This window comes from Bombus pascuorum, chromosome 2 (assembly GCF_905332965.1).
Source record: "Bombus pascuorum chromosome 2, iyBomPasc1.1, whole genome shotgun sequence".
NCBI lineage: Eukaryota > Metazoa > Arthropoda > Insecta > Hymenoptera > Apidae > Bombus > Bombus pascuorum.
The window spans coordinates 13,906,072-13,925,269 of record NC_083489.1 but is presented as its reverse complement, the minus strand read 5'-3'; the positions used below and the strand labels follow the sequence as shown (position 1 = coordinate 13,925,269).

The following is a 19,198-nucleotide window of genomic DNA, read 5'->3' as shown; positions in this document are numbered from 1 at the left end:
TCGAAAGTAAAATATTAGTCTAGCTCGGTTCCTGGTCTTAAGTAAATAACAAAATCGAACTAAAATAATCAGCTTCTCGGAAAACAATAATTTGTGCTTAGCAAGTAGCATGGCGGATGTTTTTTTACCTTGCTGTAGAATCTTGTAGACAAGGTCCAATTTCCAAAATTATTATTTTAGAATATATCGATTCTTGGTCGATATCGGAAAATTTAACTATCTTCATATATCATAATTAAGCTACGAATTTTTATGCGTTTATGTGAAATTTAAGGATGCAAAGTTTGCAGAATGCATGTATAATGATTAAAATTATAAAAAATATTTAAAGTAAACCATGTATCATAATAATTAATCAATGAAATAAACTATTTAGTTTTCATATTTTTTTAATTACGTTTACTGAAATATGGATTTGAACTAATATTGGATGTCAAACTTGATAGTGTTGTAATCAAACAGGACACATGAGTTAGATAATGTATTTCTAATCTGAAATACATTATACCATTGTGTCTTCAAACGTGTGCCCTTATTTCACCCGCAATAGTATTTTCTACATTCTATAAGATTGATTATTTATAACTTTTAAATAATATAAAATAGAATATTGAGACCGCGATGAGCAAGTACGGTTGAGAATGAAGATATTAAAATGAAATATCGCAATTGAACGTAGTTATCATTTCAATTTCTATAGATTGCGCAAGATATCCTAATGCGTTTGTGTTTCGTTCAAATGGCATTGAACGTGTACACATGCAACATGCATGTATAAAATCACATGCGGGGTGGAACCCCTTACTGATTCTAGGGCAACCAGCTTTCGCACTTACCCTCCCTTACACCCACTACCAGGTTACCTCGCCCTCTTGACTATCCCGAGTCGATATCCCGTGCTGCTTTTGACCTTTCACCTTTTTCGCATTACCCTGATTCTGTGACCAAGGGACAACCTGCCTTATCGACTTGTAATGCTACTCGTTCATTTTATTCGCGATTCATTATAATTCACCCTTGATTAATTTTATTTTTATGTATGCACATATGAATTTTATACCTTGACTATATCTTCTTTTTTTTATATTTTTTCTGCAGTTTTTATTAGTTTTTTTGGTAGAGAGAGGACGAATAACGTATTTTTGTCATATTTTAAAACCACTTTTATTTAATATTAGGTGATAATTTAAGTCTTTAAAAAATGATATTACTTGTCGGTAATGTGATAAATTCGAGTTATTTATGGAATGTCAATTTTAAAACTATTCTTTAAGAATTACTTAGGAGCTAACATAAAATTTTCGTATTGGTATTATTTATTTCAATATATTTAATACTACGTTTTTTAAGTTACAATAACGGAAGTTAGAGTGATTGAAATAGTACGAATAAATTTTTATCTTCGTTTTCTACCTCCAACTTTATGCTTCATATTCCGTTGTCCTTTACCTGCTTTCGGTTTCTTTACTCCCTTAACTTTTGCTCCCTTTTTACCTTTTTTCTTGTCTTTTTTTACTTTAGCTGGCGTTGTTCTATGAAATACATTCAATTACAATCTTTTCTATATTAATAAATCTTGTTAAAAAATGTGAAAATTTACTTTAGTACAGAGAAATCTTCACGGAGAATCTTAGTGTTACTCTTCAGAATACTGTCTACCAGATTGGTATTGCGTTTCTTCTCTTCCTGTAAATTTTTGGGAATTTCTTCTGCTTTCCTTTTCATACCTGGAACTTGCTTGGCTATACCCTTCGCATCTTTTTCTTTTGGTAACCTATATAATATCATAGGAATTTTATATATATTTTATATAAATTTATATTAATTACATAACTATATTATGATTAATGTTTAAATGATACAATGTGAAATATACCTATCTTGGAATTTGCCAAGAGATGCTGTTGATGTACGTGCAATAGTCATGGCTTGTGAAAGTTGTTGTGAATCAGGAAAATGTTCCCTGGTAGGAAGTCCTACCTTTGGAATTTTTATATTTTTTGCCTTAGCAATATTACGCAGTCTTTGTAATTCATTCTTAGACTTTCTTTCTTCCTTTGCTGTCTTTGCAGCTGCAAATGGATCTTCTATAGCTTTACCTTCATTATTAACTTCTACCAACCACTCCTTCTGTTCTATGGCTTTGTTACGTTTATAACCAAAAGTAGGTATCCATTTCTACAAAAATATTAAGATATAATAAATGTTTATATCAACAAGTTAAAATTTATTTCAAAAGAGTACCTGTAACTTACCTGTAGTACTTCATCCCATTTAAGTTTAGATTTGCTTTTTCGTTTAGTTTTGATACCTTTCTCTTTAGCAAATTGTTGCCATTTTGTCAAAGGTTTTGGTTTCGGGATTTGTCGAGCTCGTGGTAATACAAATGTCTGTTTGGGCAATTTTGCTACTATTACCTCATCAATACGTTCTATTGGAAGTTCCCATATTTTATTAATAACTATTTGTACGTTGTCCCTTGTTAAACTTTTCAGATATTGTTCGGTCTGTGATCTATAAAACATTAATTAATATATACAGATCATACAAAAATAAAAATGATGGAAAAGCTTTGTAAATTACTTTAATGCTTTTAGGTCCACAGTATTATAATCTAATGCTAAAAGAGTTCCTAAGTCTGTCTCAATTTCCAGATCTTTATTTACTTCTGTGGATTTACGTGTATCTTTTTCCTGAGTGCTGTTTTCTAAAATTGAATTTACGATATCCATCCTATCCATCGGTTGTTCCTTTATTTTAGATTCTAAATGGTCCACGGTAGAAAATTTTCAATTTTATCTTCGTTTTAATCACGAATAGTTTTATTTTTTATTTATACTACATCTGTCACTATAAATATACGACAAAATACACGAAATGAAATATGAGAAGTCTTTCTTGTTTTGCACTTCTTCGTCTTAAAGCACGTGCGTTAAAGGTTATGTTGACAGTAATGCAGTTTCTTTCGATGCATTCGTAATGGTGGTTTACTCTAAAACACGCAAAGTCTATGACAGGAATCGTGCTTCCAGATATTTATCGAAGTTAGAAGATAAATATTGTGTTAGTGAAACAATACATATTTTTTTTATATTAAGATTTATATTTTAGTCGTTTTATCATATATAATACATAATGTTTGTCCTCACGGAATTAAAGGACACGGTTAGAATTCCACCATGGGAATTCAAGCGAAAATTAAATGATGCTATTGCAGATGAACTTAATAAAAAATTAGCTAACAAGGTAAAATTTCATAATTTTATTTAAATATTTACATCCAAATTTCACCAGTAGAATTAGATAGAATTATTAATTTATTTGTTCAAGGTCTATCTTGATGTTGGCCTTTGTATTGCTCTTCACGATATTACAAAAATTGAGGAATCATATATTTTTCCTGGGGATGGTGCATCTCATACCAAAGTAGTATTTCGTTTCATTGTGTTCCGTCCATTTATGGAAGAGATATTGATAGGGAAGATACGAAGCTGTAGTGTTGATGGTGTTCATGGTAATACTTAGAGTAATATTAATGTTTACTTCAATTTATGATTTATTTACCATAAAAACGTTGTTTACAGTAACATTAGGTTTTTTTGAAGATATCGTAATACCACCTAATAAATTGCAACATCCATCAAGGTTTGATCAAATAGAACAAGCATGGGTGTGGGAATATGATACAGGAGATGGTCAAAAGCATGACTTATTTATGGATGCAGGTAAATCACTTTAAAAACTTTGATTGCTTCATGAAACCAGAATACATAAAATAATAAAATTGTAAACTTTAGGAGAAATTATACGATTCAGGGTAATAAGTGAAACATTCACAGAAGCGTTACCTACAGGACCAAATATGTCTGGGGAGACTGAAAAATCGGAAGCTAAAACTATATCTCCATATACCTTAGGAGTAGGTATTTATACTAGGTGTATGATTAAGATATTGATTATTAATCATATATAAATAATAATATATCGCGCATTATACTGAAAAATAATGGTTATTTTATTTTTGTATTATAGGCTGCTATTGATGAGCCAGGACTTGGACTACTCACTTGGTGGGAAAATACTTAAGAGTACAAAAATAAGTTCAGATCAATAAATTTTTATTTCACAGCACATTCCATCATGTTATCATATATCACTCTTATAAGTTACATCCATGACTTGTGTCGCATGCGACCTGACCTCAGATAGAATTTCGACTGTGCGGATATATTTTATATATTTAGTTTTGATTGGTAACAGAATTATTAACCGCATATTTGTACAATATATACAAAGATGTTATGTGCTAAACATGTGGTAACACACAAAAAATAATTTCAGTTCGGTCAGAAATTGAATTAATGCTAAAATGTTACGCAGAAGTTATTCGGTAGTACGAGTCTGAACATAAAAACATTGCAAAACGTTGCGGCGTAAAATTCTCTTTCAATACCTTACATGTTGACTTGGATCATTAGTGTGTGTCTGACACCGATTCGTTTTAAATAACCGTCGAAATATAGTTAACAGTATTAAACACGTAAAATACGTTTTTTTTCTATATTGCGATATATCATTACATTTAATGAAAAAACATTGGGAACTTAGCTAGATGTAAGCCTTAAATATAGGAAACATTAATTACATGACAGCAGAATATACATAGGTAAAATATAAGTTAAAAACGTTCCTTTCTTTTTCTAAATAGTACATACATGTGCAATGATCTTTAACGTTTTTTTTTTCTCTTTTTTTCATTCGTTTATTTAGCAACACATCATCGAACAAATGAAAAACTCGCAGGATTGTGATATCTCGTAAAATAAAAGTTCTCGTTAACACGTAACCGGAATGTTTTTCTGTACTCTTTTTTCGTTTCTTTTATCTTTTTGTTTTAATCACTTTATTACGATCATAGCTTGCTTATTATACCTTTTTTTCTCTCAAAAAAAGCAACGCGTCTAACGCGTTGATAATTACGCGCATCCTTAAAACGTTGAAGCAGGTTTAAACAACGCTCTAAACATATGTATATAGTCAAAGTAGAACAACATACGTATAATAAAAATTTATCACAGTTCTAACTGTTGTTGAGTCTGTCGTGTCATCTCGTCGTACAATGTCTACGTCTTTCTATATATCTTTTTTTCATTTCTTTTCTTCGTTTTAACGAGAACCTACTATAATTAAACTGTCTCTTCGTTTGCTTCCTGTTTTCTGTTTTCTCTATTATCAAGCGGCGACGTATGAAACTCCATATAAGATATCGATTTATCGAGAGGTGCATACTTTTCTGCATTTTCTTTTTTTTTTCTTGCATTTATTTTTTTTTACATATTTTTTTTTCAAACGCGTTTCGACGAAAGATGCAAAAAAGGAAAAAGGAAAGAACAAAACGAATCGAACCGCATATACGATCCGATCAGAAGTTCTAACATCGGCGAGAAAGGAGTGCGATTCATACAGGAGCTCTGGTGTATTAAAAATGTCTACGCGCTATCTTAGTGTTAACATGTTTGCATGTTTTTAGGGCTAGTGTTTTTCTTTTTTTCTTCTTATATATCCTTTTTTTTTCATTTTTTATATCATTTGTCATTACAAGAGAGAACAATAATTTGCGATACTGCTTGTGTATGGACGTCAATTGCTTCTTTCCTATCTGTATCCGTATCGTCTCCTCCTCTCGTAGTCAGTACTCTTGTTCGTTCTAAATATTGCTTTACGTGAAATATTTTTTTATGTTGTCGTCTCGTTCTATAGGAATTGAAACGTCTTCTGTGTGGAACGCAAAGGAATTTGCTGGAGCTGTTGTCCTGCTCCCAACGAAGCGTCATTTATTCGATGATTAGGCAGCGCGGTAGGTGTTCACGCAAATAATCGAACAGCTCTTGAGACGTTCCTGGACAATTAGTTAACTCTAGCTCGTGTAAATGTCGAAGCTGAATCAAGCTCGATAATCCGCTACTTGTGAGCAATGGGCACCCTGTGAAAAATTTATGTGCTTTAATAGAAATGAATTTTTACTTTTTCTCCTTTGTGAAATAGAATAAATTATATAAAAAAGTTTATGTATACAAAGAGATAAATTTTTGAAAGATGACCATTTTGATGACCATTGATCCATGATTCAAATTTCTTAACTCCTTAATTCTTTCGAATACCTTTTTTCTCTTTGTGGAAGAATGTAAAATTTTTCATCGATAATTTATACATATTAGGTTGTCCGAAAAGTTTCTTTCGTTTTATAAGGAAACAATAGACGCACAATGTTTTTTGTTTTATATTAGTTTATTGAATTATGCACAAACATAATAATAGAAATAGAACAAAATGGATCATACCTAATTCAATAAAATAATATAAAACAGAAATTGTTGTTCATTCATTATCGCCTTATAAAACGAAAGAAACTTTTCGCGCAACCTAATAGAAATAGATAAAATTTTGAAAGGTATTTTTGAAAACTTTTTAACTGTTTGTGAAGTATTACAAGACCATTGGTCAGTTATTTATATATGAAAAAAAGGGTAAATGTTTGGAAATAACATTTGTTCAATAATTGTTCATTTTTGAGAAAGGGGGTCGGTGAAGTTTATTTTTTAAATTTCAACGTGCAATGTAGGGTGACATATAGAGCAGGCTTTAGGTTGATCTTACCTGCCACGGAGAGTACTTGTAAGGATTTCATGCCGCACAAGTGCTGAAGTCCAAAGTCTCTAAGTAGTATGCACCATCTCAAGAACAATGCGCTCAATGATCCCATTGTGGAAATGTAGCCCACGCCTATATCTGTGATATGCACACATCTACGCGAGGTGAAGAAAGAAAAGTTTAACAAACTATTCGCTTCGACTCTTCTCTTAATATTAAGCTTTGTAATTTTTTCATTTTTTCGCTTCTTTTCGATTCATATTTTTCATGATATCATTCTTTCCTAGAAATGAACCTTTATCCTTATATCTTAATTTAATTTCTAAATATAATTATTTATAATAATTATATCTAAATTATGGATTTTTCATAGATTTATAGATTGAGAAATCTATAGCTGCAACATATTATTATTTCACTTTTTAAATTAAAGATTATATGATTATATAATTAGAAACTTCAAAATAATAAAGGAAGGATCTATAATGATCCACGATGTCTTCGCCAAATTATTTAATGATCGTTTTCTGTTCATCGTAGATTCCTTAACGTCTCCATTTAAGACAAATTGGCATGAAAACGAAGCCAAATCATTCGAGTCCAAGTTCGAAAACGACATACACTCCTATCCATAAATCATTGAAAGTTTATTAGTACATATATTTAAGACAGAGACAAATGAATTTTTTAATTACAAAAATGAAGTTGACAAGTTTATAAGTCGTATGTATTGAAAGAAAACTAAATTATACTATGTTTTGAAGATATTATTAGAAATCTATTTTAATAAATATTATGTTTAGGATTAATAAGTGGCGGACGAATTATGGACAAGAGTGTATAGTTGATAAAAGTAAAAGATATAATGTATGCTGCTGTATATTTAAGAAAATGTATCCTATAGTGTACTATCTGAAAAACAAGTTCCAGAAATTTTTATCGACATAAATCATTTGCAATTTGAAAATCAAGGTGTTTGGATGTGACTAATACATGTGATGAATATCATCAGTTAGAACTTCGCTATATCGTTTAGAACAACTGTATATTCTATATATATATTCTATATATATATATAATTTCCTACAGCCAGCTGATTTGTTGCTAGATTGTTAGTTCGTCTCCTTAGGCGTCTGAATCCATCGACGATCGGTGATTCATGGACGTATTGCACAATAGTTGATCGTAAATAGAATGCTCGTTAACGCGTTTAGTATGTAGAACATGAATGGATCGTACGGATTCACCGCGGTGGGTCGCAGTGTCATTTAGCGCGATTTAAAAGAAGAGTTAAGAAAAAGAGAAGTATACCTCTTCATTTTCGTCAGTTGCAGCTAAATGTCTTTTCTTTTAACTCATTGGAAACCAACATTACAATCTTTTTCAACTGATTTACATTATTGAATATTTAATGTTTTGCTTAATATATTCTTTATTATCGTTTTTTTGTACGAAACTTTAAAAAATGTTGGATCCCTTTTTATGTTAAATCCTACAATAATTAAATAGTTCTCACCTGTCCAATGTGAGCTCCTCTAAGTGATTCAGATCACAAGCAATGTACTCTAGGGCCGCGTCGGTGATTCTCGAGCACCAACTCAGATCCAACGAACGAAGCCTGGATAAGTTTTCTGCTATCAATTCAACGCCATCATCTGTTACTTTACTGCATCCAGACAGCGACAGGACAGTCAGATTGGGCAAGGAATGTACTGAAAGATAAGACAGAAAATGAAGAGTACATTATACACTCTCTAAGATTTTTTTTTTCTTTTTTTTTTAATCTTTTTCATTAACTTATTACAGAGAAATACGAAACTACCATATAAATAACGACATCTGGTCGTTGTCCTCGAAGTAGCTACGTGTACTCACTTAGAAGCATGAGTCTGAGCTGTTGCTGACAGCTTGAAAGCTAAATAAAGCGGTGTTCCTTAATTCTAAATTTATAATGGTCGGATGCGTGCACCACCTGACTTAATTTCACGGTATCGTCATCAAGAATTATTTCTACCTGGATCCTAGCAAAACGATGTTGCAACTGTCCCGCTTTACGCGACGTTAACGTCTTGAGTTATGTTGGAGTATTTTTTACTATACATATACAACGAAGACACCACTATAATAACTAACATGATAACTCAAAGACTAATTAGTACCTATTCTTATTATATCCTTGAGTGTCTTCAATGGAAGACAATTTGTCATTTTATCACAGCAGTGAACATTGCTCAACGTTTTATTGTTATATATGTCAATTTTTCAATTTTTATTTTTTTTCGTACTATAGTAAAACATAAATAACTAAAAGTGTGAATACTGTATTCAAAAATAACTTTTCGTAATATGACGCTCTTTTATGTTATATTGATTTTGTATTACTAAATACTCCAGATGAATATTTGCTCCAATTTTTATATAAATTTAATTAATTAATTGAAAGACATACGAAATATCCTATTCGAAGCAAAGTATGAATAACATTGCAACGCAAGATTTCAAAACAAAGGCTCCTTACCAATATTGACTACACCATGATTAGTGAGTTCCCAGCAGGATTGCAGCCTGAGGATACTGAGGGAGCTACTTTGAGTGGCGTGGAAATATCCAAGAGCGGCATCGGTTACATGGTAAGCCTGCAACGAGAACTCGTAGAGACTCGGCAGCAATTGAGCGACAGCACCGACAGCTTCATCGGCCACATTAATACAATCCGACAAGGACAGCGATACTATTCTAGGTGTCAAGCAAGTCCACAGGCCGGCTTCCGTTATCTCGTTGCAACCAGCTAATTCCAGCTCGAACAACGCCTAAAAATATAAAAACATTAGAGAAACTTCTACTCCCTCTTTCCTTAATATCTACTCATTAATTTACTCTGTATCTAATAAATGAGTGATATAAAGAAGAAAAGAAAGAAAATAGTAGCTTGTTTGAAAGCTTTGAAAACAAGAATGAAGTCTGTAGCAGTTCATTTATTTAAACAACAAGATATGCATAATCAACATTTTTAAAACAGTTGATTTAAATGTCTATATTTGGATTGTACAGAATGTTTCAAATATTTTTGATTTTTCGACTTTAAAAGTTGGGGAAAAATGACCTTGAAAAAGAGTTCATCCCCAATATACTTTTTATTAAAACTTACTTAACCTTTTTCATTATCAGCTTTTAATATAACATAAACGAGACATTTAGAATAAAAAATTTTCATTTTTGAAAGAAAAATTCAATTAATTCTTGCGTACTATACATCAATAAAAATCTGTCGTAACTTTAATCTGCAATCAAAAGGTAATAATGCTCATTTTTTTAAGTGAAATATTTATTGTCTTTAAATCTAATGGTTGTTTTGTATTAAGGAAAGTTATATGTATGTATATACCTGTAAATGATCTAAGAGAGCTTCAAGTCCCCTGTCAGTAATGGCGCAACATCTAAGCGATAACGAATGAATATTTCTCTGCGCTAATGGGAATCCGTGCGTCAGTTCCGGGATATCCTCATCCGATGCGCCAAGAAGAACCAACGAATGAAAGCCTCTTCTAACTAAGGAGGCGTAGAGCCGTGTGCGTGAACTAGGAGGCATGGCACGCACCTCACGACACCTCACCACGGGCACTAAGCCTGCCCAGAGTCGAGGTCGCGCATAAAGTATATCTCGCCATCTTAAGCACACCTGTAAATCACCGAATCGTTACATTTTTGTATATTTTTAGAAATATAAAATTTCAGGAATAGAACATTTAAAAAATATAAAATATCAAAGATGCAAAATTTTAAGAAATTGAAATTTCAGAAATGTACATCAATGTTGAAAAATTCACGGGTACTCGATTTGCCATGGAATAAATTAAGAATCATGGAAGTGGAATTTCAATGTTCTTAGATTTTCCGTTTTATATTTAGGTATGCAAGTTATTCTAGAAAACCTTTGCCAGGATGATTTCATATGTTTGTAACAACCGCTTAATAAAATATTTATGAATGCGCACGTAGTGTTTCCATTTTTAATCGAGGTACGCTGGCAAAGTCTACGTAGAACCCTGTGGGACGGACATCCTGGAATAGACGTCTTATATAAAAACTGCATCAAGATTGAATCAATATTAATATACCGTTCAAAGAAAGTGGGGTAACATCTGTTTAAATCTTAAACAGTATTGTTAAGAGACTTTTCCTTTCATCCTATCATGTTAGAGCGTCTAAGTAACTAGATAAGTTGTATTATGTATTTATAGATTTATATATGTTTATTGTTCTGTTCAAAGCAGATAAGAGAATCACAACAATCAACGTTTACTGTTCCAAGGAGAATAGAATGATGCTTTGATTTTATGATATGAATCCTTAACTCTGAACTGTTATCGTGAAGTTATAAGCAATCCTTTCAACAGTTGGGATTAAATTACTTAATTCTAAAATACTTTATGCTTTTTAAAACGCAAGATAAATTTAAATACCCTAAAATTAAATAATCTATCCAATTAAAATTTAACAATTTAATTTAATAGATTATCTAAACCAATATTAGAATCAGAACCAGATGACAGTTAAGAACCTTGTATAAGATATATGCAAGATCGTATATCAGTCTAATCTCCCGTGAATAATCATTTGACCAGCATGAAAAGGCTTCTAATACTATTATTTATAATTGAACAGCGTTTCCAACCATAAATCAGTAAATCAGCACGAGTCCACGACGTATGTGTGTACACAAGTCGATAGCCAAGAAGTCTGACATCCGTTGCTAAACAAATATGTTATTTAACATAGCATCTCGCGACAAGACTTTCCTTAATCACAAGTGATTTATTTTACGACCAAGAAGAATCGTCTTGCACGACCGTGAAAAGATTATTATCTAATCCACATCGTCAACCCTTACTATCTTCAATTCCACGGCGAATCAATGCCAAGAATTGAGGATTGAGCGCATTCTACTTTTCCAATAGAATTAAAAGCTTCGGTAATATATAGAGTGCAGCCAAAAGTATTATGGAAACAATATTATACAAGAGGATTCCGTATATAAAATTAAATTAGTAGTATCAAGTGAAATTTTTTCATCCGAGAATTAATTTTAGGGTCAAAAGACACTATAATACCCATTACTTTTCTATACAAAATCTGTACGACTTTTACGAGTAGTTAGATTCAAGAAAGTACAGTGGATAGTTTCATTAACAATACTTCATTTCGTCAATAATAGTAAAATAAAATTTTAGCTGTCCACAGTTTACTTATCTGAGCCTAAACTCACGTTATTTGAACTAAGTATTATAAGTGCTAGAAAAATCAACGAACTTCTACTATACAAATTCTCCTTATAAACTGTATCGTACGTAATAAATTCTCAAAATCCACTCTCTTCAACACTGTGCCTTCAACTATTATTCTACGTTTTTGATGTACTTTCGCAAAGGGAATCACTTTCTGTCCTATATATGTTATACAGTATTTTATACAATCCTCTTAGCTGCTCCCAAACAAAACAGGTAGAAAAGAAGATAACAAAGTATGTATCAGGTATTCAGTGCAAGCGCCATTCCTCTTGGTTGTATATTCTAATGTAATTCTTTCAACCGAACTTATCGTACTTCTTACTGAGAACGGAACATGTTAAAATGAGAAGAAACAAAGATGAGTGCAAGTCTGTTGCAAGTTTGATTAATAACGATCGTTTAATCGCTGGCACCTGAGCCAAAATCCTCCTCTCGATGGCGGTGAAGTAGAGGAAGAATTTACTGAGGAAATGATCGTCTTGCATCAGCTGATCCCACGTGGTGGGCGCAACGTATCCACCCGTTCCACCACTCGCCAACGGCACATTCTTCCCTCGATTTCTCGATATCCTTGCTCTGCTTGGTGTACCGACGTTGCTCAGGCTCTTGTTGTTCACCGAAGGTATGTTGCTCATCGACGTTGGCACGCTTCTGCTTGGCTTTTCCGGGGTTGCGTTCGCATTATTCGCGCTCTGCAAATTCGTGTACGGAACACCGCCGCTCCCGCAGAACACGTGCGTAACGCGTTCCATGACGCTCGCCTTTCCCCCACCTGAAACATTCCCATGGTTTATTTAAACATCATCCTTTGTTTCAATTATCAATTGATACCTAATACGTTTCAATAGAGATTGTTTAATATTCAAAACAATAATTGTATTTCTTTTATCATCAGGTTTAGGATTAATTTCTTTTCATTTATATTATGTATTACATATATTAATTATATAAATGATATTTTATGTATTATATATTATGTCTTAAATGATGATTGCAGAGGTGGAACATTATAAGTCACGTTTACTATTTGTTATAGCAAAGTAGTTAAAAAATTCAATATATTTTCATTCAATTCTATACCTCTTATCAAATTTGTTCTTTTATTTCCTTTTGGAGCTTTTTTATTCTCTTAAAAATTTGCAAATAGTTGCTTCTTCTATACTTCTGACTTCTATAATGCTTTGTCAACTAACATTTTTAAATTTTGTCAATATTAAAAATAAATAACAAAATTTGGAAAATAAATATAATAGAGAGTAAAGAATCTATTGAAACGTTTTATCCTGAATGTCCTAATATGGTTTTTGCGTCCAATATTATTATGCAATAGTCCATTTGGGTCAAACAGGCGATTAAATGGGATGATTAAGAATGACTAGGAGTTAAATAATTTATGAACTGCTCGATGACTTCTAAAACTTTTATGAATGTATTATCATAGTCGTTTGGAACAGTGTAGAGGAAATATCGACTCGATAAAGCTGAAAGTTGTTAGGTTTCAGAAGACTCCTCCATGTTAAAGGCTTTCGTAAATTCCTCTAAAGAAATATTTACTTTCTCGATTATAAACATTCATAATCGAACATCTGTATATGAAACATTCGTTTACAGAAACAGATCTATGTTGTTCATGAATATAAATATCCACTGTTCGCATGTAAGTCAAATTTACGACGAACTATCCTTTCAATGATTATTGATTTACAGAGAACTCCACGAAAATATTTTAAATTTATCGATTTGAATAAATCATAATCATCTCTATCAAATATATTACAAAAGAATTCAAAATAATTCTTTTCTTCTATTGAAAAAAATTGACATTATATTATCAATAATACAAAGGTGTTCTTTGTCTAAAAAAGGTATCATATCGATGTTTATAGAAATAATCTAAAACATAAACTTCTTTCAATGAGCAAATAATTCTTCGATTATTCCAGTAATATTTTTAAAACAATCTATAAGTTGAAATAAACTACAATTATCCACATTAAATAAATTGTCATAAAATAGCACTTACATACGAAAGAATTCCTTTTTCCTATTATAAAAATATTAAAAATAATATGTGTAGACAAAGGTGTTTAAAACAAGTTTCTATATCCAATATAATTTTTAAAGATCCATGCGTATAACCAGGACTGGAGAGCATGTCTTTAAAGGCTTTTCTGTAAAGGTAAACTTGCTGCGAAGATGCGGCAAGTTATTTTCGTTTTATTTTCGAACTGTATGTCCCATTTGGCTCCGAGTACATCTCTATTTCCTGTCTCTATCTCTCTATCACATGGCAAGCATTTTTTCCCCGCGAATTGTGCCCACCTACGATTAACACGTTGATTGCTACGGTGATGGTCGCAGTCGGTGTACTACGGATTTATATGTAAATTCACGGTTTTATACGTATAATAAAAGAAATGGAACTTTAGCAAAAAATTGTTTTACCTGCTAAATAATATAGAGACTCCTATACTCTGGATATTTCATACATTTTTGTAAATTATTCACATTCTGTGCATTATTGCACTTTAAAATTTCTCATGAATGTGTAAAAATCCGCAGTCTAATCATCCTTGAACCACATTACTAAATTCTTTAAAATAATTGCTACAAGATAAATCTCATAGGTTAACAAATTTTCAACAATATGGATGATTTAAATAATGTTATCAGAAAAGAATGCGCGAATATAATATAATTTTATATTGTAATGTATGGAAATATTGTAATCAATATAAAAATTAAATGTTATGTTGTAGCATATTTCAATCTATTGCGGCTTCCAGAGAAAAATATATAAACTTTATGTGGCATTCAACGTGTTAAATTACAATTCTGCTCTCTTATCCAACTCATTTATCGAGCAACAATAACGTATCTCGCATCACATCTATTCTATCGCGAGATGTAGCTCGATAGATAAGTTCATCGAATGATAGTTTCACCGGTATTCACAATCGAAATAATGTATCGAATAGATTGTTGAAAAATGTTTCCGATTCGAATAAAATTCGTTGCAGCGTGACAAAAATTTTCTACACGCCACGACACTTCAAATTTATAGCCAGTATTGATCAGTTCCACGTGTAATGTAAATAGATATTCCCTACTGCAGAAATCTTTATTGAGCACATAAAAATATGGAGATTTTTTAATACTTATTGGTCCAATTGTCTTTAATGTAATTATTCGTTTTTCAGATGGCGAATTAACAAGATGTAATATGAAAATTATTACAAATGTCTTGTACAATCTTTTATTTTCTCCTCTATGTTGAATTCAAACATGAAAGAAATTTTATATTTATAAAATGAATATCATTTGAATCAGAGAAGTTTGAAATTATATTAATACGATAACTTTATGATATAATGACAAGTAACTATGTATCTATATAGAATTACAATAATTTTATATTAATTTAGAAAAACAAGAAAAGCTATATTTCATTTCAAATATAGACGTACGACAAACAAAATTTCTAATCTTAATAATCTCAGAGAAATTCCTTCACATTCATATAATATAATTTATAATAATCTAAACTTCGTAGATAATCAAAATAAAAAAATAGAGAATCGAATAAAGTTTATCATTTAATCCTAGTTTATTTTCTTGCAGCATCTAAATTTCACGAAAAAAGATCAAGAAGATGGTTTTGGGTTTTTGTTTGAAGAAACAAAGACGATCATGCGATGATACAGTAACGAATGATTAATTGTTTGAGAGGAGGGGTTTGGCTGATCTGCCGCAATTTTATCAGTCGTGCAGGGGCTCTGGCGGCAATCCAGCCGCCACGGTGATTACCTATTTTACGCGTTAAAATAAATCTCTTGCTCTGTCGCGACTTCTCGGCCGTATGAAAACCGGCATGCGTACGCTGCCTTTTGTCTCCCGGATTCCCATTCAAGCAAACCCGATGCTCGGGCTCTCGTGTTCGTCAGACACGACAAATCGCCGATTCACCGATATTTCCGGTCCGTGAATCGTCGACCTAGTCATGTCAATCGATACGATGTTCTCGTGCTAACAATTAACCACAATTAACAACGGTTGAAATAAATTCAGGTGTCACGTTCCAAACATACAATGCCTGATCATTTATGATTACATTATTGTTGCCTCTACAATAGTGCATGAAATCAAACGAATTGAGCAAATATTTGTAGAAACTTTTTATGAGTATGTTATGTGCTATACGAAACATTTTCAAATATAATTAGTATTGTAACGAGGCGTGATTATGATAATTGTATTGATAAAGTTTGGAACAAATTTGAAAGTGTATATGGATGCTAAAAGATATTTAATGTAAATATGTATTTACATTACGATATTCAGTGCAGTCAACTTAACCTCTTATTACATGTTTAAGATGGCTATTTATGCTGTATACTAATTTTTTAATAAATATATGCTTTACATATTTTTATATTATTTATATAATAGTTTATTTTTTAATTAAAAGTACATTTTAAATATACTTTTTGCACAATATAATACACTACATATATAGCTATAATGTTTCATTATTAACTAGCCATTGTTAATTTCAACAGTTTTTGGAAATTGGTATTAAATGTATATATAAAATAAACAAACGTATCAGATATTTATATCCTACTAGGACTCAATAGAAAAGACTAATATTCGAGACTAATACTTCTTAAAAATATACCTCCATTAGTAAATGAAATGATATTAGTATGACTATAATTGAGATGATTAACATTCATATACGAATGATAGGAAACCAGGATAAGTTGCAGTTAAATACATATTTCAGCTGACAATGATCCAACATCTTTGCTATATTTTTCAACGATACACGAGGCCTAACAATGTCTTATTAAAATTTAAGCTCTAGTTTTAGATACTAGATTTTAGATATAAGTATCATAAGGTTAACCTCTAAATGAGATTCAAAAATAAACCTCGTTATCCATAAAAAGTACATAAAAGATATAACGTTGTAAAGGTATAAGTTACATTAAAAAGATCGATAAATTCGTAAAAAATATCATAAAAACAAAAAAACACACAAAATTTAAGACGAATGATGTATGTATGTATGTCTTTCCCAGATTTTCAAGCAAATGGAAAATAGAATGCAAGGTAAAAGATTACGAGATGGTTAAGTTCTACGTGTCCACGTGCATGAGGACGAATGCTATTGATTCCATTGCAGTTCAGATTGCGACTAAAAGCACTTGGTGGCCGCTTTAACGAGCGTTCCGAAGGAAGATCGCCGGGACAACACCGAGCATACAATGCACCGGGTAATATTGTACAATGCAGAATTAAGAAACGTTGCCCAAGGTGCGGTTCGGGGTTGCGGTTTAACAGAAATCAATTGGTATTTGTGATTACGCAATAATGGCTGGCCAAATTCGTCGATCGCCCCGCTTCGGCGACCGTTTAAGATTCCAGCACGATGAAACAACGAATAAAAAGGGCAGAAAGAGAAAGAAAATTAATTAGTAATAACATTCTGTCGAAGCTCTCTTTAAAAGAATTGACGATTATGAATTATTCGTTTAAGTTAGGACGAAGCTAGACAATTCCAAATTAGGTATCGATTTAAAAATTATTCTCGAGCCATTCATATGAAGGATAAAATAAGTTACAAGGTGCTTGAAATAATTAGAGGATCGTCTTTACTCGAATGAGTTTATTGCTCAGCAAGTTATTCAATAACTTGAAAGCTTGGTAAATACCATATTGAATTGTGTATTTAGTAGAAACGTTAATAATTTTAAAAATAAAAGATACAGAACGTTAATAATTTTAAAGATGAAAATCACAAAAAAATGTTTCTGATTGTATTTCTCATTTCTTGATAATGTATTAAAAATTCATGTATTTCAATGTTAACAAATACTTTTAAGAATTTCAGAACGACTCGGTTGAAAAAAAATCGCATTTAAATACTCTGTAATTCCTTAATCTCTTCGATCAGTCCATTTTTCCAAATTCCTTAAATACATAAGCGAGTTATGATTCCTCTAATATCTTCAAGTCCTATATCGTACTATAAGAAAAAAATAATGTTAATTAATTCACCAACCATGATGTTTAGACGCTCTTAGCCCCAGACCGTTGATTCTTTTGGTCAACTCGGCGCTGGCTCTTTCGACGACCCCCTGCGCTGATATCGAAGACATCTCTCAAGAAGCGGAGGCGCACTCCCTTTGCTCAGCCACGACTTGTAGTCAAGACAAGTAGGGACGCGTGTGACCGTGGTTGAAACGTTTCATATTCGACAACCACGGAAACAAAACTCAATCTTCGAGTTTTACACGGTTCCTCTACCACTCTCCTGTTTTTTCCTGCGTTTCGGTTCTTCTTTTTGCGTTCGCAATGTCCAGCTGCTTTCACGACAATAACGGGTTCCTCCAGCACATAAGGTCAATCGTTAATTCCATGAAAGTTGTTCGATCATAACGTTCAACAGCTTTCTAAATTTATCAGGTGTATCAGCGCGCGTAGCTAAGGAGAACGAAACGCAACCCTTCGAGATAGCTCGTCGCATGCGGCGAATCGATGACGGAACGTTTTGCTGGAAAGATCTATTTTAATCGACAGCTCGTGACAGTCGCGTGAACCGTTTGACGAAAGATTTATATGTCAGAAAAACGAAAGGGGACGATAGTTCAGAACGAAGAAAAAGAAGTAGAAAAAGTAGATAATTACGAAGATACGTCACGATATGATATAAGTATACGTTTGACGACTGATATTCTTCGTATAAAATGAACAAAATATCACGTTCGTTGATCACGACTCGAGTTTATGTAATAAACTTGACCACCTCACTAAAAACTACAAATGATGGAATGCCTCTTCAACACTAGCTGTCGAATCGATAAGCATCATCGGCACAGACATTTCTATCGACGATGATTTGGTTTATTCGCGTCTAATACATCCCCACAATAGTCGTCGAAATAATTGAACGCGCCACTATATCCGTTTTCCGTTCGTAGAGCACGATGTGCACTATGCACACAGCCTTTTCACCACGGTGCTTCTCTTTCTTTCCTTCTCTGTTTATGTACCAGTCATGATACCGAGCGAAAAACAAAGTTAGAAGGTGGAGCTGCTGCAACGGGCACGGTACATGGGGGTGGTTTGTGCGAGACTGAATCGATATTCGCGCTGAACTTGTCCGGCTGCCCCCCACTCGAGCCGCACGAGACCGTGTGGTTTCCAGGCGCGAACCAACCTTTTACGCCTGACAAACAGTGAACCAACGTACT

General features: G+C 32.4%; 3 protein-coding genes across 4 annotated transcripts; 1 reads left to right on the top strand and 2 right to left on the bottom strand.

Annotated features, from left to right (window-relative positions):
* Window positions 1–1,298: 1,298 nt before the first annotated feature.
* Window positions 1,299–2,940, bottom strand: LOC132916640 (ribosome biogenesis regulatory protein homolog). The gene is made up of 5 exons (XM_060976800.1): window positions 2,584–2,940; window positions 2,256–2,514; window positions 1,877–2,178; window positions 1,601–1,774; window positions 1,299–1,532 (listed from the first exon to the last, which is right to left on the bottom strand). The coding sequence occupies exons 1-5, from the start codon at window positions 2,739–2,741 to the stop codon at window positions 1,397–1,399; spliced, it is 1,029 nt and encodes a 342-aa protein (XP_060832783.1). The 5' UTR covers window positions 2,742–2,940; the 3' UTR covers window positions 1,299–1,396.
* Window positions 2,941–2,956: 16 nt separating this feature from the next.
* Window positions 2,957–6,052, top strand: LOC132916643 (DNA-directed RNA polymerase III subunit RPC8). Of its 2 annotated transcripts, none has more exons than XM_060976805.1 (6): window positions 2,957–3,246; window positions 3,331–3,514; window positions 3,585–3,725; window positions 3,855–3,919; window positions 4,033–4,100; window positions 5,761–6,052. In XM_060976805.1, the coding sequence occupies exons 1-5, from the start codon at window positions 3,136–3,138 to the stop codon at window positions 4,084–4,086; spliced, it is 555 nt and encodes a 184-aa protein (XP_060832788.1). In that variant the 5' UTR covers window positions 2,957–3,135; the 3' UTR covers window positions 4,087–4,100; window positions 5,761–6,052. The 2 variants fall into 2 exon arrangements, with proteins under 2 accessions (XP_060832788.1, XP_060832787.1); XM_060976804.1 differs by having other exon boundaries at window positions 2,974–3,246; window positions 3,798–3,919.
* On the bottom strand, window positions 4,102–19,098 carry LOC132916636 (F-box/LRR-repeat protein 16). Its single transcript, XM_060976791.1, has 7 exons — window positions 18,007–19,098; window positions 12,353–12,711; window positions 10,037–10,330; window positions 9,170–9,461; window positions 8,168–8,363; window positions 6,658–6,806; window positions 4,102–5,983 (listed from the first exon to the last, which is right to left on the bottom strand). Exons 1-7 carry the CDS (start codon window positions 18,101–18,103, stop codon window positions 5,835–5,837), a joined length of 1,536 nt encoding a protein of 511 aa, XP_060832774.1. The 5' UTR covers window positions 18,104–19,098; the 3' UTR covers window positions 4,102–5,834.
* Window positions 19,099–19,198: the final 100 nt, after the last annotated feature.

What these genes read in the sequence shown, in the direction of transcription:
- LOC132916640 (XM_060976800.1), bottom strand. Translation starts at nt 2,741, where the DNA reads ATGGATAGGATGGATATCGTAAATTCAATTTTAGAAAACAGCACTCAG. An exon ending in GTGGACCTAAAAGCATTAAA is followed by an intron (nt 2,515 to 2,583) that starts GTAATTTACAAA and finishes AATGTTTTATAG; the next exon opens with ATCACAGACCGAACAATATC. An exon ending in GAAGATTTCTCTGTACTAAA is followed by an intron (nt 1,533 to 1,600) that starts GTAAATTTTCAC and finishes TGTATTTCATAG; the next exon opens with AACAACGCCAGCTAAAGTAA.
- LOC132916636 (XM_060976791.1), bottom strand. Translation starts at nt 18,103, where the DNA reads ATGTCTTCGATATCAGCGCAGGGGGTCGTCGAAAGAGCCAGCGCCGAG. An exon ending in AGAGGAGGATTTTGGCTCAG is followed by an intron (nt 10,331 to 12,352) that starts GTGCCAGCGATT and finishes GGTGATTTACAG; the next exon opens with GTGTGCTTAAGATGGCGAGA. An exon ending in CTCTCTTAGATCATTTACAG is followed by an intron (nt 9,462 to 10,036) that starts GTATATACATAC and finishes TTATATTTTTAG; the next exon opens with GCGTTGTTCGAGCTGGAATT.
- LOC132916643 (XM_060976804.1), top strand. Translation starts at nt 3,136, where the DNA reads ATGTTTGTCCTCACGGAATTAAAGGACACGGTTAGAATTCCACCATGG. An exon ending in TAGTGTTGATGGTGTTCATG is followed by an intron (nt 3,515 to 3,584) that starts GTAATACTTAGA and finishes CGTTGTTTACAG; the next exon opens with TAACATTAGGTTTTTTTGAA. An exon ending in TATCTCCATATACCTTAGGA is followed by an intron (nt 3,920 to 4,032) that starts GTAGGTATTTAT and finishes TTTGTATTATAG; the next exon opens with GCTGCTATTGATGAGCCAGG.